This window comes from Exophiala viscosa, assembly GCF_022695815.1.
Source record: "Exophiala viscosa unplaced genomic scaffold EDD37scaffold_2, whole genome shotgun sequence".
Classification (NCBI taxonomy): domain Eukaryota; kingdom Fungi; phylum Ascomycota; class Eurotiomycetes; order Chaetothyriales; family Herpotrichiellaceae; genus Exophiala; species Exophiala viscosa.
This window is the reverse complement of record NW_026944354.1, coordinates 3749463-3766276: the sequence shown is the minus strand read 5'-3', so window position 1 is coordinate 3766276 and position 16814 is coordinate 3749463. Positions and strand designations below refer to the sequence as shown.

General features: G+C 49.5%; 8 protein-coding genes across 8 annotated transcripts; 4 read left to right on the top strand and 4 right to left on the bottom strand.

Annotated features, from left to right (window-relative positions):
* The first annotated feature begins 189 nt into the window (after positions 1-189).
* On the top strand, positions 190-1243 carry EDD37DRAFT_624005 (HD domain-containing protein). The gene is made up of 2 exons (XM_062816138.1): positions 190-211; positions 262-1243. Exon 2 carries the CDS (start codon positions 536-538, stop codon positions 1118-1120), a length of 585 nt encoding a protein of 194 aa, XP_062673906.1. The 5' UTR covers positions 190-211; positions 262-535; the 3' UTR covers positions 1121-1243.
* A 624-nt stretch (positions 1244-1867) lies between these two features.
* EDD37DRAFT_559766 (bis-tetraphosphatase) lies at positions 1868-2452 on the bottom strand (the record flags this gene model as incomplete). Its single annotated transcript, XM_062813812.1, has 1 exon — positions 1868-2452. One exon carries the CDS (start codon positions 2450-2452, stop codon positions 1868-1870), a length of 585 nt encoding a protein of 194 aa, XP_062673905.1.
* A 539-nt stretch (positions 2453-2991) lies between these two features.
* EDD37DRAFT_624003 (uncharacterized protein) lies at positions 2992-3773 on the top strand. The gene has a single exon (XM_062816137.1). The coding sequence runs from the start codon at positions 3037-3039 to the stop codon at positions 3517-3519; it is 483 nt and encodes a 160-aa protein (XP_062673904.1). The 5' UTR covers positions 2992-3036; the 3' UTR covers positions 3520-3773.
* EDD37DRAFT_624001 (putative MFS multidrug transporter) lies at positions 3774-5763 on the bottom strand. The gene is made up of 3 exons (XM_062816136.1): positions 5165-5763; positions 4830-5096; positions 3774-4779 (listed from the first exon to the last, which is right to left on the bottom strand). Exons 1-3 carry the CDS (start codon positions 5714-5716, stop codon positions 3871-3873), a joined length of 1728 nt encoding a protein of 575 aa, XP_062673903.1. The 5' UTR covers positions 5717-5763; the 3' UTR covers positions 3774-3870.
* Positions 5764-9296: 3533 nt separating this feature from the next.
* On the top strand, positions 9297-10502 carry EDD37DRAFT_288806 (uncharacterized protein). The gene has a single exon (XM_062811113.1). The coding sequence runs from the start codon at positions 9466-9468 to the stop codon at positions 10261-10263; it is 798 nt and encodes a 265-aa protein (XP_062673902.1). The 5' UTR covers positions 9297-9465; the 3' UTR covers positions 10264-10502.
* Positions 10503-11760: 1258 nt separating this feature from the next.
* On the bottom strand, positions 11761-12387 carry EDD37DRAFT_606798 (uncharacterized protein; the record flags this gene model as incomplete). The annotated part of the gene is made up of 1 exon (XM_062814924.1): positions 11761-12387. The coding sequence occupies one exon, from the start codon at positions 12385-12387 to the stop codon at positions 11761-11763; it is 627 nt and encodes a 208-aa protein (XP_062673901.1).
* A 1147-nt stretch (positions 12388-13534) lies between these two features.
* Positions 13535-14914, top strand: EDD37DRAFT_623996 (HAUS augmin-like complex subunit 6 N-terminus-domain-containing protein). Its single transcript, XM_062816135.1, has one exon. It carries the CDS (start codon positions 13670-13672, stop codon positions 14777-14779), a length of 1110 nt encoding a protein of 369 aa, XP_062673900.1. The 5' UTR covers positions 13535-13669; the 3' UTR covers positions 14780-14914.
* On the bottom strand, positions 14915-16786 carry EDD37DRAFT_623995 (uncharacterized protein). Its single transcript, XM_062816134.1, has one exon. It carries the CDS (start codon positions 16647-16649, stop codon positions 15186-15188), a length of 1464 nt encoding a protein of 487 aa, XP_062673899.1. The 5' UTR covers positions 16650-16786; the 3' UTR covers positions 14915-15185.
* Between the last annotated feature and the right edge of the window lie 28 nt (positions 16787-16814).

Below are 16814 nucleotides of genomic sequence, written 5' to 3'. Positions count from 1 at the left end.
ACGGGACGACGTCACTTGGTAAACAACAAAGCTGCGAAAGTTGTGCCTTTTTCCCTAGCAAACAATTTGAATAACATCTTCTTCTTGGTCGTTGTCGTACTTTGTTGCAGTGTTTGTGTTTGCGTATTCAGTCTGGAAAGGGCGCAGTATTAATTGAGACCTCACCTGTTGCGTCCTCACTTCAAGCCCAACACCTTATCCATTGCCACCTCTATCTCCCGTCAGCGTCCACTATTTTCCACGCAATGGCTTCAGACGAACCGCAATGTAAGTAATAAGCCTTCCTGACGAACGATCGCTTGCTGACAACAGAAACTCAGTGGCGCAACCATGGATTAGAAGCGGCCATACCTCTCTTCTACCCAAGCCAGACCCATGGTCTGTCCGAGCCGTCCTCAAAGACCTGCCGAACCCGCCAGTGGAGAACACATTTTCGCCAGTTTCATTTTTCCACTACGTCGAGCGATTGAAGGTTGAAAAGCGCGAAGGATGGCGACGATTTGGCATCTCAAAAGGCGAATCGATTGGAGACCACATGTACCGCATGTCCATTATCACCATGCTTGCACCCCCTGAATTGAGTTCGAAACTGGACATCCCGCGGTGTACGAAGATGGCGCTGATCCATGATATGGCTGAAGGACTGGTCGGCGACTTGACTCCTGTGGATGGCGTCCCGAAACCGGAGAAGAGCAGACGTGAGGCAGAGACCATGGATTGGGTGACTGAGTCTCTGCTGGGCAAGGTCCACGGTGGCATACCAGGAAAAGAGATCCGCGCAGTCTGGCAAGAGTACGAGGATAGTGAGACTTTGGAGTCCAAATTCGTGCATGACGTCGACAAGATTGAGCTGATCCTGCAAATGGTTGAATACGAGCGGTCGAGCAATTGTGAAGTTGACCTCAGCGAGTTCAGCTGGGTATCGAGAAAAATCTACTTGGATGAGATGAAGGCATGGGCGCAAGAGATCTTAGATGAGAGAGCAGAGTTGTGGAAGAGCAAGAACATGCAGCCCCGCGAGCCAACAACGGCAGCAACAATCAAGGAGCAGCAAAATGAGTACTATGGCAATGGTGACGCCGCTACGAATGGAAAAGAAGAGGCAAATGGACATGCATAATGGGAGATGAAATGAGGTGGCACCATGAGGTCTGTGTTGTGACTGCTGTGTAACGATTGATACCCAGAAACGTGAAGCGATAGACGGCGTGCAAATGCAACAATGGCAACAAGTTTGGATCAATTTGGGTCAGTTACGTCTACTTGCCTGTCTCCCCGTTGACTTCTCTGCTCTTCTGTTGCTCGTGGCAGAAGTAAATGCTTCTAAAGCGCGCGTGACGGATAATTGCTCACAACAGTAGGCCGACAAAGGCTGCAGCGTATGATACGCTGGCTGCGATGCGTTTTCAGGTCGACTTCCGGCAGCTGCCATGCCATTTCCCTCCCACTCAAATATCACTATAACTTTGACATTGGTTCTGTGTGTCAAAGTCCACAAAAGCTGCTGTCGAACAGCGTACCAGATTTGACCGAGAACCTCCTCGTCAACACTGGACTCTTCTTTGACGTGGGACCGACATACTTCATTCCGATACCCGCGAGGGGCGAACGCATCCAGCAACTTTCATGAACTACTGCGTCAGGGGGGATACACTTCTCTTCCTGTTCGGCGTAGAGATAGGGAGAGGGTCAGATGTGCTCGACATCCACTCTGCTCCAGTCGTTCCACGCTGTGAGCCTGTAAAGAATACTGACAGATTTCTCGATATTGGCCAGCACTACAGTCGTGGACGTGCAGTTGATGTTCACGCTGTCGTCGCAGCTCCGCAGCGCCGTGAGGCGAGATGACTGTGGACGGTCGGCCTGTCTAGCTCTCGCTTTCCTCTTCAACATGATCCTTCTCAATCTCCGACCTCAGCCACAACGCCTCCTTCTGCATCTCCTCCTCACTCCTGGGCTTTCTATCGCTATCCGGACCTGCAGAGAACTCTTTTCGGTGATCCACTCTTTCCCTCCGTTGTTGCTGCATCTCAAGAAACGCTCTGCCAACATCGCCCTCTTCTCCATCCATAGCATCATAGATCCGGTCGCCGCCACCTTGGTGGTCATAATCCCCCTTCTGCCTCGGGATTACGTGCACATGGACATGCGGCACTGATTGCCCGGCGTCAACACCGTCTTGGACAGCCACATTCAATGCGCTGGCAGAGTACACCCGCTCCAAAGTGTTGGATACGACTCGGACGGTATTGAACAAGTCTGCTGTCTCGGCGACACTGAGTTGTGACAGCCTCGGTACGCATCGTACCGGACAAATGAGGATATGGCCCGGTAGAAGTGGTTTGAGGTTGACTAAGCCATAGGATAGTCGTGACTTTGATATGTGGAAGACTTGAGAGGTGACAGAAAATGAGCCGAACTTGAGGTTCGGCGGTAGTTGAAGAGGTGGCATCGCGGACTGTGAGTTGAAATCTGAATGATGCTCGCTTGTAGGATCTCCAGTGTGTGCACTCATGATCTGTTCAATACCACTTGTTGTGATTCGGCCCCTGGCAAGACCTCCCGAATATACTTATACCACCGAGATCTCAGACGATAGTGTTTGTCAACACAGAGTCACTGAGTCCCTCAAGTGTCCAGCACACGCGCTCTCATGTCCACCGATTAACTCTCTGCTACCACCGCATTAAGTTGCCAGTCTGGATATCAAAAGAGGGGCTGTGGGATCACTGTGAAGCTGCTTGGACTGAACGCCAGGTGGAATATAGTCTCATATCCTAAAGAAATTTGTGATTTCACAGAGGACTTGTCCATTACTCAAGGGCCGTAGGGGCCTATTAGACTATATAGGTTTCCGAGCGTCGTATAACTAGTACGACGCCCTCTTGAGTCAGTTGACGGTCTCCGACCGTCTTTACATCCCTTGGCAGTGCCAATAGCCGCATAATCACATCTCACGTCACACTTAGTCGCGTCCCACCCGCCCCGACACCCATCATCCATCATCCACCCCTGCAGTCCGGACGAGTTGTATCCATGTCGTCGTGGGTCAAACGTGAGAAAGAGCTTCACCGCGAGATTCTCGGCTTTTCCATCTCACACGATCACCGATCGGTTCGGATTTATTGCCATTACCCAGTGACTGAGGGCAAAAAGACCACGTTCTACCGTCATCCTATTCATGAATTCAGCTTTGCGGCACCGGATGGCAAAGAGAAATGGACGGCCTATAAGTTCACTAAAAGTGTCTATGATATCTGGATGCCTACTCACTTCAAAAGACTTTGCTCGGCAATCGATGCCATACCACCCGATATAAATTTTGAACTCTCGGAAGAATCCGATCTGCAATTCCCCTCATCATCTGGGCGTTCACAAGGCCTTCAAAGTCAACACCTCTCGGAGTCAGGAGCCACAGACGACGAGTTGAGCCTCATCGAGGCTCAGGAAGTGACACCAGACACCTCTATTACACCGGAATCAAAGCTGGTAGGCTTCAAGAAACCAAAAAGAAGATGAGACTTAAGGTTGGTATTCCTGGATACCCGCAAGTGAGTGAACGAAAAAAACACCAGCACAGCTGGACATTATCTGCTGGGATCCTGCATCACAAAGATTATTATAGGATAGTAGAGAAGTAATGGTGGAAAGCTCCACTTTAACGGGTAACGAGAAGCATAGCAACTCGGTCTCTAGATGTAGGCATACGATACAGGACTATGATAGCATCACGGACCCTGGACAGAGCCATATTACTGCCTTAGGAACAGTGTTCCAACGACGATCTGGCCTCTGCCTGGCCATTTTGCATATATAGCTATGGAATCGAGAAATTTAGCAATGGAAGCACTCTTTTATGTTCCAACCATATCACAACTCTAAGGGATACTTCTCCCTGAGGGACTTTCCGTACTTGGTAAAGAAGATCGGAATCGGAATGCATGCCAACCCAATAAAGCCCAGTAACGAGTTTCCCCAGCCGAGACCTAATTTCTGATACATCGGCCCCCCAGCAAGGGGTAGCAAAGCCCCTAACAATGACCTGGAAGCTGTCAAGATCGCCACTGCACTGGCTGCGTATCCGGTGTAGCAGTCAATCAGGTATGTCTGAATCGGCAAAAAGATCCCCATCATCCCGAAACTGAACGGAATCATCCCGATAATAGGTACGACCCAGAAGACCTTCTTGTCGGCAGACCATCCATACCAGAAAAAGCTGATAGGGATGAAGAACGCGAAGAAGATCATGGTGGGAAGCCGCATCTCGGGTTCAAATTTGCCGTTGTTACGTTTAGTCAATTTGACGACCATCTTGTCCGAGGTGAGGGCCATTGTGGCTAAGCCTAGGAAGAAGCCGATGCCCACGCCGAGGTACGCAAGGCCGGTGAGTTCAGGGGACCACCCGTATTGGCCACTGAAGACAAAGGTGATGGTGGTGAACAGAAGGTAGAGCAAGCCATAGACTATGGCCATGTACACGGAGAGCAGGGCGACAATCGGGGACTTGACGAACATCATGAGTGGGCGGGCCAACCCGGCGAGGAGGATTTGTGTGGCGGTGTTAGGCGCATCGTCTTTGTCGTAGCAGCTTCGGAGATCAGAGCGGCCGAGTACTTTCGCAAGTCGTTCTGTCTTCCAGCGGATGAGGACTCGAGCATAGGTCTCCTTATTGAGGAGCTCGATCCCTAGCGAAGTCACCCCTGACGCGATCAACAAGACCCAGAATACCCATCGCCAGCCGGCCTGTTGAGCAATGAAGCCTCCACAGATTGGTCCAGCCTGTGATAGTATTAGACTTGGTGTTCAAACAGATATGGTGTAAGACATACAACTGGCCCAAGAAGCGGCCCGAGGGACCAGATGGCAGTTGCGAGACCGCGCTCCTCGACAATGAATAAGTCTGAAATCACGCCAGCTCCAAGTGTGAGACAGCCTGAACCCCCAATGCCGGCCATGAATCGGAAGAAGATAAGAAGACCAATGTTTGGGGCGAGTGCGCACCCAATCTGCCAGACGACGAAGAACCAGTTGGCTGCGCTGAGGACGATTCGACGGCCATAGATCTCGCTCATCGGTGCCAGGACTAAGGGCCCAAACTATCCACGCTACATTAGTCTCCGCTCTTTCGAAGGAGCAGCTTTGCAGCTTTGGGGGGTGGACTTACAACATAGCCGAGAAGGTAAACGCTCACGGTGAAAGACAGCACTAATTCCGAACTCTCTCCGAAGTCTTTGCCCATGAAGCTTACGGCCGGCGCGAACATGCTAGACGCAAGCGGCGAAACAAAGGTGATAGCGCTCACCAAGCCTAACAGTCCCCATTTCCGTTGGCGTGGGAAGTTGATGGGATTCTGAGGATCATCTTGGCCATCCCAGCCCACGAGACCGCGTTCAAGGTCGCTTTCTGGGTGAATGGTGGCCTGGACTCGGCTTCTCATGCTGCTGACTCTTGTTAGGGATTTCTCAAGACTCTTCTCACACTCGTCGGTAGGATCTTTCTGAGGCAATTGATTGATAGTATTCCCGGGATCCTCTTTATTGATGTTGGATTGGTGGCTGGAAAATCGTGTGCCGATGCTTGGTGAAGATTGTGTTTCGTCGTGCCAGCCCTCAGACCCGTTGGTAGCCATTTCAAAGGCGAACTTTAGCAGGGTTACTTGGTAACTATGCCTTGCAGTTATGCTCCAAGTTGGTAGAGTGATCAGAGAGGAAAACATTTCGCACTTTCGAAGGAAAGGGATGTTGCTTCGCGGTGCTATGACTTACTTCTGCTCCAATGAGACGACTCCAGGGACATCAGTGCCGAGTCCTGAACACATTAAGGTTTGTGCCGCGCACAAAGAGCACAACCCGGCATAAGTCGAGGAGACATGCATCATCTCCTCGGATCTCTTTGAAGCTGTGGGTCTGCGCGTTTCCTACTCCGCGAGATTATCTAGTAATCTTCCGTGGGCGCACCCTCGATTTGAGATGCTGGGCTCTTCGCTGAGGCCAAATGGGTCCACGAAACCGTGAAGCAATTTGACTGCAACCGTTTTGGTTTCGGAGATAGCTGAAGTAGTGCAAGTCCGTGCGTCAAATCTAATCATTACAATGCTTCAAAGTATTTGAATATCATGCCTCACTTCTTCTTCAGTCGTTTGAAATTCACCTGTCATGATGGTCTGGTAAGGAAAGCGGCGAACGTGCGTTAGAAGCTTCAGCTCCTCAGCGTTTGGACAAAAGTCCGTGGTGAACGATACATATCTTTCTGTTTCTCAAGCCAAGAAACAGAGATCCCCATTGAATTACACGCATGATGAATTTGATTAAGACGCTCCGTGACCGAACGCTGCCACTCATTCGAGCCACCAAGAATGCAACTCAATGATCTTTCTGTGAGGTAGATATCCTTTCTTCCCATCTTCCCATCTTCCCTTCTTCCCATCTTTCAAGGTGTTCATCGTGCTGGCTGGCTGGTCGGTTGGCTCATTTCCCCTGATCCCTCCCATTTCGGGATGCGCAGGCTACCAGTACTGAAGCTATCATTGAAACTCTGTCGTACAGTTATTCTATTACATAAGCGAAGTTTGTTGAAAATACGGTTCAGATACCTTTCCTAAGCTTGTTCAGAGGCTGTCATGTTCGTCACTAACAGAAACTTTGACCCCTATGGTGATTAGGGATATGGGCTTGTCAGTTGTCAGACTTGACAGACAAAACCCTGTAATTCTGTCGACAGACAAATCGTCTTTTTTTGTCAAAATTGACAAATTTAGGTGTCAGGGGCCAAATGCCGAGATTACTGCCTATCTCTACGGCTCGCCTATAGGGCCAAATATACATAGAATGGAGAGCTTTTGGTGTGCCTCGGGTTTCTCTGCGGCGTGCCAAAACACGATTTTTACCTTCTCTTGCTATACTTGCACCACCTTGCTGTCAACAGCTTTTTGGCTAATTCGAGGGTATTAAAGACGTTAATTCACTCGAATTGCCCTTGTATTGGCACTGTCAAATAGGTCCTCCTAGCCTTGCGGCTACCGTAGCCAGTTACGTATACTCTATGATACTTGCCCGGTCTGTCCTGCAGCCTATTCAGGCTATATTTGGCCTGACAGCGCTGTAGGAGAGACCGTCTACTACTTGGTATACATTATCACGTCGTCTCCGCGGCCTATAACTTGAGTAGTTATATACCCTAGGGTATGAAAGGTTGCGAGCCCTCCTGGTTATCGATACAGTGCATTTAGCTCTTGATCTATAAGGTCTTTGACGGTCTCTTCCTACTCTTCTTCCTCGACTATAAGGAGTGCTAAATCGGCCTTAATTTGCGCTATCTCTTTCTCTATTAAAGTATAAACTTGCTTACGAGGGTAGTCGAGTGCGCGGCGATTAATAGAGATCGTTATAAGCTACTTAGTCTTACGTAGACTTAAGCGATTCCTAAGATCACTATAAATATAGTTCATCGCTGAAAACCCTCTTTCGGCCTAGTAGAAATTTAATGCTATTGTGAAAAGACGCAATACGAGATCGACTAGTATAGGGCTTTCCTAGCGGCTAGCACCTCTTACCTTTCTTACGCCGTCGACTACTAACGGCACTCATTGCTTACGAATAACCTTAACGAATACTTTAGGTATATCGAGGGCTTTCTATTACTATACTTAAAAGTAAAATCGACGTGGTAATAGTATTATGGCGTTGAATTAGATTAATCGTTAATTAGAATTATTATATACCCGAGTAGTTCTATAAAATAATTATTTTAATATTTCTATAACAATATTTACTATAGATACGAGTTAGATATAGGTCAACTAGTTCGGAGACTTAGAGGACCAATCGGAGCATAGTATTCTTTCTCCGGGCCAATAGATAAGCTACGATAAGGAGATTATATAAGCGGACAGTATCGACAGACATATCCTCGAAAACAGCGCCAAGGGACAGACAAATCCTGCCCTCGACAGACAGAAAAGCATTTGTCAGACAAACTCATATCCCTAATGGTGATACTCTTGCAGGAACATCCCTGGAAAGACCAAAGACCATCACTCTGCCCCCGCCTGCTTTGGCCGGCAGTGAACTCCGCACATTGATGGCGTGGTCACGGACCAAAAGATTGCAAGAGATCCTGAAGCCTTCCGTCCAGACAATCCGCAGCCGTGGTTTTTCGTCCCCGATCACCTGGTGAAACCCTTCCCCTTGGAGGAGGAGGACAATCAGCTGATTTCGCCCGATGCTGTTATCCTGATGATTTGCCGACAGTGCGTTCTGCCTGTCCTACGGATCGCTTTAGCGGTGTCTTAGGTTTGTTCTAACTATACTTCTTCTCTTTCTGAAGGGGTATAGAGGCTTTTAAAGCTTTAGCCTAGAGTAGAGGGCTATGAAATCTTTACTACTGAATATAATTTTGTAGAGGACTTATTATTACTTAAGGGTCGTAGGGGCCTATTAGACTATATAGGTTTCCGAGCGTCGTATAACTAGTACGACGCCCTCTTGAGTCAGTTGACGGTCTCCGACCGTCTTTACATCCCTTGGCAGTGTCAATAGCTGAATAATCACAAATTCAGAATTTTATAAAAAATGGCACCGTCTGATAAGGTATCCATTGCTGATATAAGTTCATGATCGAGCACGTTCACAACAGCCGGTGCCCTGACTTCAAGCTAGTAAGGATACACGGTGGCAGTGACGAGCTCCCTGTCAAAGGCTAGCGCTGTACCGTTAAACGCAAGGGAATCCAGGGCGACAAGAAGGAATGGTTTCCATTTGAAGTTGGAGAACAACAGCGGTCAGACAGTGCCACTTTTTCTGGAAACAGGCTTGACAGTCAGACAGAAACTCGCTATCGTTGAACAAATCAATCTTTCACACCTTTAAAATCTGTCTGAAATATTGCTATCCCGTCCGTTCCCCTGAAAAGACGAGTTTCAGCCTTGCAAATCTTTACTCTTGGGAGCTGACCTCCACTGTGCCACTAATCCCCCACAGAGAACGTCCTCCATGTACAATAAAGCTCTCATGATCAATATGCTGCCAACTATGCAAATACATATCTCGAAATAGTCCATCCCCACAAGTCGGATGCTGGGGTCATTATGACGGAGATCGTTTCCAACCCCGATTTCGGACATCTCCATCTCGATGTTTCATCATTTTTTGATAGCCTGGCGAAATGTTAGACATTCCGATCAATTCTTCCCTTCGTATAGACTGGCTCTGGCTTTGACTGGGCTTATGTTTTAGACTTGTTCCAAATTGTTGGCGCCCCTGTCTTTCTGCCCCTTTCTGCAGGATTTTGTGTGCTGGAGCAAACAATCCTGAATTGTGGTATTAGCTCCTCATCATAAAAAGGCAGCCAGATATTTACTTGTATATCCTGCATCCTGAATCCCATTCTTCGGAACTTCCAGCACACCAACCTTGAGTCATACCTGAGCCAGAGCAGGCGGAAAACAATCCTTTCAGTACATTCGACATGGCTCAGGAACAGGTGGTCTACCAACCTCACACTTCTTCCAAGACAGGCACATTCTATTTCGCCTTCGGTAGCAACCTCTCGCCATATCAAATGTCAATTCGCCTCCACAATGATCCTTCCTCGAGCGTTCCCATCGCCATTGCCCGTCTAGACAGCTACGCCTGGATCATTTGCGAACGAGGCTATGCAAACGTAGTTCCGTTGCCAGGATCCAACGCCGCCACTGATGCCAACACCGTCTGGGGCGTGCTGTACAACATGACACCGGAAGACGAAGCCAGGCTGGACATGTACGAAGGCCACAACGAGGCTAGAAACCCCGTTCCACAACTCAATCCAGATCCCCAGACGCAGCATGTCAAACCTTATCTCCAGGGCGATTGGGACTACAACAAGCATTACCTCCCAATGACTGTGACGAAGTGGCTGAAAGACCCAAACGAGTATGGCGTGAGCGTGCCTGGGTGGTCACCAGACAAACACTCAAGTTCCGACAACACCACGGTCCGTGCCTTGGTATATGTCGACGAGGACCGCGTCACACCTGGAGAGATTGCGCAGGAGTACATTGGACGCATGAACAGAGCGATTGACGAGTCGATCAAGCTCGGCGTGCCGCAGTCTTGGGTCGACAACATCCTGCGCAAGTACATCCCACCGGATATTTCCGTTGACGAAGATGGTTACGTCGGTACGGATGAGGGATATGTCGAAGCTGAAGCCACGGAAGCTGGTGATCATGTCAAGGAGATGACGGTCAAGGACGGGAGCTGGAAGGGCGACTCGGCGTGGTAGACACCTGTTGTGGTTGTGGGAAAGGCTAAAGTCCCACAGCCAAGTCACTTTTTTTGTGCTTCACCTTCAGCCTCATCTTCACTGTCACCCAACAATTCAAAGGATACAGTTTAAACAGGTAGAGAACTGCTCAACAATGCAAGACCACAGTGGGTGAAGAGGGTATACATCATCACGATGAGCTGGCAATTTATTCCGACATCTATTTCGACACTTCCAGACCCGATGCGTCCACGTGCGTGGAACAGGGCGTGACCGTTCCTTGCCCCGCTTACTGCAACCTTCCAGGTTCATTCAAGATGATGCATTGTTACAATCTTCGAATCTCTCTGACCTTTTTGTTTTTGAGGGGTTCAACTCACAGTGAGGGACGTGTTTTTTGGTCGTGGTCGTCAGTCAGCCGAGTGAAGCGGTGCCTCAGTCTTCACCTAGGGCGCCACGCGAAGGTGCGGCGAGATCAGCACATAAGTTCAGCTTCACCGCCCCAATAAATAAAACAATATATTTGAACTGTTCAAATGGTGCTTAACAATGCAAGTTCAAACAGTGGTAACGAGGCTGGTACCATCTCCCTGTTACTCGATTTATTTCCTGGTTATGAGCCCGGCAGCAGTTTCGGGGCCATTTGAACGGTTATCCGGCGTGGTCTGGGCCGCGTCCACCTGCTTACTGTGGCCTTCATGGATTCTATGCGGCATTGTTACAATCTTCTTGGTGTTGTGTTCGCACCTCGTGAGAAGCTCCTTTTTTTTTGCTTGTTCAATTCCAGGGGAGAGCGGGTTTCTTTGTGGGTGTCCGAGTCGGCTCAGTGAAGCAGTTGAGCAGTGAAGCAGTGAGACTGTTAGTGGTCATTGAACTAGTGACATGTTAGTAAGTGAGATGTTGACATAGTCCTGGTGTCCCATTGGAGGTCAATTATGCATCAATGGGTGTCCATTGATACTGATACGGTTCTGCTTTCTCCGTCGCCCTATGTGTATGACTGGGCATTGCATTGACTTAACTCTGCAGGGAGCTGCTTCTCGAGGATGACATGCCCTCAATTTCAGGTAGGTCGTTCCCGTCGCCTCCTGCCAGGTCCTGTGCAGGCAAGCGTATCTCACGACCCGCACTATCTAGTGATCTGTAAGTATGTGCTCATCGTCCGCCAGCGAGTAGATGCCTATAGGGTGTGATCTGGGACGGAAATCTCCAGACGTTCCGAGATAGTCGATGTGGCATCATTAAGACAGGTCAATTTCTGTTCAATAGCTTCCAGGCGCTCCCACATGGAGCGGTCATAGGATGTCTTTCTTAGTTGGCGCCGACCATTGCTCTCATCGGTGTCCCGTAGACGTTGTGAGTGGAGTTGGGCACGCTGGCATCAGTGTAGTCATGAATAGGGTTTTGGGCGGAAGAAACAGGGGGTTGATAACGTAAGCAGCCAAGAGTAGACGGTGGAGGCATTCAACTCAGTTCTAACCTCGATTCTCATTCAACACCTCTCGTTGTACTCGATCAACCCCTTAACCACTCCGACGTCGACTCAGCCTCGTTGTTATCATCATCCTCGTCGTCGTCATCGTTATCCACCATCTCGATATCTTCGTCCACGACCTCGTCACCAACATGGTACATGTTGCCCCATTCATCGACCTCCATCTCCTGCTCAACCGGATCTTCCAGCAATTGATACCGGCGGTTGACATTCCGAATAGGCATGCGGTCGTTACCACTGCCATCTACCTTCACACTGCGCAATTCCAGGCTCACGTGAACCTCAATTCTGATTGTTTCCGGGCCTTCCAAAACCACCATATTGCGATTGAACCAGTTCTTGAAATTGATCTTCTGATGAAGATAACATCGCTCCCATACTTTGTTTGGTAAGACGAACTCTTGCAGATACAAGGTCGGATATGTGTTGTTGCATTCCAACAAAGGCTTCGCTTGCTCAGGGACATTTTGCCTGACAGCTTCCACAACCATTTCGATGTTCGAGGTATGTGATGCAAGCACCAGAAAAGGAGGAGTGGCAAGGGCTTCATCGTATATGAGCCGAATTTCAAGTTGAGCTTCAAGCGGCTGGCCTTCGATGACATGAACAGCAACTCGAGCAGCAAATGGGCCTGCGGATTGATTCATTATGTTCTGTTCTGGGTCAGTTGGAAGTCAGGCCCATTGCTTCGAGAGGACTTCAGGTGAAATGAAGAGAGCTCGCCTTGCGATAGAGTGAGAATGGTAGAATGAGGGCCTGGTCAGGAATTTCGCGACTTTCGACAGCTTGCTGGAGCATGAAGTGATCAAACACGATATTGACTTCAGCAAGTGAAAGGTGACTTGTTCAGTGGCATCACAGTTGATCTCGCCAAGGGGCAAGTAAAGTGTACCACACTCACTTGCTAACATACCACCGCCTAATGACTGGAACATTGCTTCACTGCTTCACTAGGCTGGCTCGAGAACCACGACACGGATGTCCAGCAAATTCCACGACGTTTGTCGGCATCACCACTGTGGCCCGATGTTGAGCAGTACTTTGATTATCCTAACTATATTGTTCAAACCACTCGGTGGCAGTGAAGATACGGGTGTAGGCGAGATGCAAAAAGAAACCGATTACGAGATTCTACTCGCTCGTACGAAAACGAAAGGCAATAATGCCTTGTCTGGTTGATATGGAGTATCACCGTACGTAGTGGATGCATGATCAGTCGATATACTGGCTTGATAGTGATGGCGGTGAAGATGATAGTGAAGTACAAAAATAATGACTGGGTTGTGAGATTCAAGTCTCCCACAACCACATAATATTTGCAACAATGCACCGTCTGAGGATTGAACCCTCGAAAGGGTCACAAGTGGCAGGACAGTGCTCGGCCGCGACCCAGTCCCAGGATACTGATTACATAGGGTCTCAAAGAAAAGTGTCGACATAACCACCCAGGTGTGCCTGTGTGCTGTGTATTGAGTAAACGCAACGATGGAATATCCGCATTACCACTGTGGATAAGTTTGCATTGTTGAGCACTTTTCAAAAATTGTAATACATATCCTTCTGATTTATTCGATCAGTGAAGCTGTAGTCATGTGTTGAGGTCTGCCGCACCTTCACGTGGCACTCTCGGTGAATACTGAAAGAAGTACGTCAAACTTGGATGCTGCCGCAACTCCTTCCCAGGAAACTTCGCCAGGCAGACCAGCACCAAACGGGCGATACCATCTGGGCCTCGAGACCGGAGCGACCCCAACGCGCATCGTATAGACCGCCTAGCAGCGAGACTGTACGTGTATCCGGTGTACTCTGAATTCCAGGGATATTCAGCCTCGTCAACCATGGCAAGGCTGAGCACAAATTGACGAATCGGAGTCCTCAATTTCCCCGCAATACCAAAAGTGTTCCGACCTCTGTAAACAAAGAGACCAAATGACTTCACAAGGCTCAGAACGCAAAATGCAGAGCGGTACTCCTTCCAACAGTGCCCAATGGCATCCCCGCGACCATATTGCCCTGTTCGTCCGCACTCTACACCTTCTCGACCTCGACCGTCTACCTGACTTCCCCAACATCACCGAATATACCCTACGCGTGTCCGCCAAAGCATCCTCGAACCTGCAACAGCGCGTCAAAAGCATCGAATGGTCTCTTTATCGCCTCTACGAAGTCTACGACCCAGCTGACACGCGATCGAGACTTCGTCCATACTTCCCACCCTCAACGCCAATACAGTCCCTAAACCTGCGCGCAGCGCTGTACAAAGTGCTCACAGACCTGAAAAAGAATGGCGTCCTTTCGCGAGAGATCGTGCTACGAAAGACGATGCTCGATGAATGTAAGGGCGAGAAATTTGAGGAACTGCTCGGTGCGTTTAGTATGCTTGTTTTGCGCAAGACGATCAACACGAGTACTCGGGGGACCCGAACGACCAACCCAGATCATGTCGTCCCATTGATCTTGGCGTACCGTGTCTCTCTGCAGACATCGCTGCGGAGGCGCCAGCAACTGCAGGCAGAGGCATATGCTTCAATGCAAGATCTGCAAATGCAACGAGACGACATTGCAGGACGCATGGAGATCGTGGCACAAGCTGATCAACTTGAGGACTTACCGGTCGAACAGTACGAGAGGCTTAGAGACCATGTCAATCATGCTTTCTCTGCCGATCGGCGGTGGGCAGAGTACATCCTTAACGGCAGCCCCTCGGCAGCAATGACAACGCAAAAAAGGAGTCAGGGTCCGGACGACGGCAAGGCCCACGGTTCTCAAAAAGACCCGAACGCGCTGATGAGTGAATTAGTGGCGTCCCTGGCGAAGTATGAGGAATGGACGCAGGACTTGGAAAGCCTGCGCGACTCATTACTCCCTGTACCCGAGAAGGACGAGCAATCTCAGCCACTGACCACGAATACAACCTCACATGCAGGAGATCACTCCCTAACCGTGGATGGCACTGCAAGACCTGCCTCTACAACACCGAGACTACGCTTCGATCAACATCAGAGCATGACCCTTCGCAACGTGTACTCACGCACATGACACGCCGTACATGACATGAGAGACCATGTCACGCCTCTACCTCTCCGCCTTGCATGAATAGTCACGAACATTATCACGAATGACGCCTAACGCCTTACGACTTTTTTTTACGCACAATTCTTCTTGATCAGAGTCATGAACATAGGACGTACCAACACAATCATGAATTTTGCTGTTCCTTACCATCCGAAGCCGTAGCTTTCGATAAACAAGAAGAGAAAAGTTGTCTACCTTCCACAGAGTAGCCGAATCTAGCCCTCAAAAACTCCAGCCATCTTCGCACCAAGACCTATGACGGTCCGTGACAATCATATGAGATGACATGAAGTGAACATCTTCACCAAATCTGCATCAGGTCTCTCATGTCTTCCAGCGCACCGTGACCGACACTCAGGGATACACGCCCTCACAGACGTTTCGACCCGAAATAGTTCTCCTGTCCCTTCTCTACCGCAAACCCTTCCTCATACCCCTCATCCACTTCTGTATCTGTATCTGTACCGTCTCCATCATCAACGACCTCGATTCTAGCACCCAGTGCCTCCTGCCCCTCCCGAATCATAGCCTGCAACTGCGCATTGAATCGATTCATCGTCTGATCCTGCTTGGCCTCCTTCTTGCGCAACTTCTGCTCGAATTTTCTTACTTCCGGCGACGCCGGGACCGAAGACTGTCGACGCGGCGAGGCCAAAGACGCTCTACTTCCCGGTCTTCCCTCTTGCTGTTGCTGTTGGTGATGGAAGGACGATACCGCCCGTCGATGTTGCTTCACACTCGCACTCTCCAACTTCGACACTGGAGCGACAACGGGAATTGCGGCCGAGGATGATCGTGGGGACGCATAACTTGCAGACGACCTATTGGACGCCGAGCGTGGTGTGAGACGTGGTCGCGCCGTCGATGTCCCCAATGCCATCGAACTTCGAGACATGTGCAGAGACGCAGTCGTGGCTTTGGATCGTTTGCGCACGGGACTTGCGTCGCTGTCTCTGTCTCTGTCGGATTCCGCATCGACAATGACCCAATCTGACGTGGTTCGAATCTGTCCAGGTCTTCGTGCTTCGTCCTCCGGAAATCCACCGGGGATAGGAGTGTGATCTCTCTGATGTCGTCGAGGACGATGGCCAGCATGCTGGTAGTCATCGTGAAAGACATCCTCTTTCTCATTTTCGGTCCACACACCTGACGACTTTGTGATATCAGGCGTGCCTGCGAACTGGTACCTATTTCCTCCACCCGCGGAGAAGCCCTTGAAAGTGGTGTTCCAGCAGAAATTAAAGACTTTACCCGCGACACCGCCCGTTAGTGCCCAGACGGTCTTGCCCCATCCTTTGTCCTGTGGTGACCTTGATGATCTGCGCTTGCTATGTGTGTGTTCTTCAGATGGAGTGTATGGAAAGTCCGTGGGAAAGTATGAGGTTGTGTTTTGTTGTTGAGCATACCGGTTCGGCCGACAATCGACTTCGAAATCATATTGTTGTGCATCTTCCTCTTTCTGAAAATTAAGTGCGGTAGGTGTATCGAGTCCGCCTGCGATACGGTAATTTGTGTTCACGAACGGAGGTGGACTGAGTGCGTCGCGACAAGACGGTGTTTGTGTCTCGCTTGTGCTTGTATTTGTACGGCGGTGTCGATCTAGTCGTGGTCGTTTTCGTGATAATGTACGCGATGGAACGAGGGGAGATGAAGTGCTGTCATTTGTCGGTGGGACGAAGAGCGATGAGTTGAAGTGTGAGCAGCGAAATGTGTCGTTGGAGAACAATGAGCCTGGCAGTGATCCTGGTGAGTCCATGATTGTGGTCATGTTGTTGATTGTCTGGTTCTTAGTTCTGTAGAGACCACATGGTTGGAATGAATGACTTTTGGTCATGGAAAAAGACAAGATAGAACAAGGTCTATGCCTCAGATGACGAATACTGTAAGAAAAAGCTTGTAGCCATTCAACCAAGCCTTGATCGATTGCTCGCAGTCACAAGGCACCAGTCTATTCGCACTGACAGCGAGCGGTGCGGCAGTAACAGAAAGTGAAATGCGG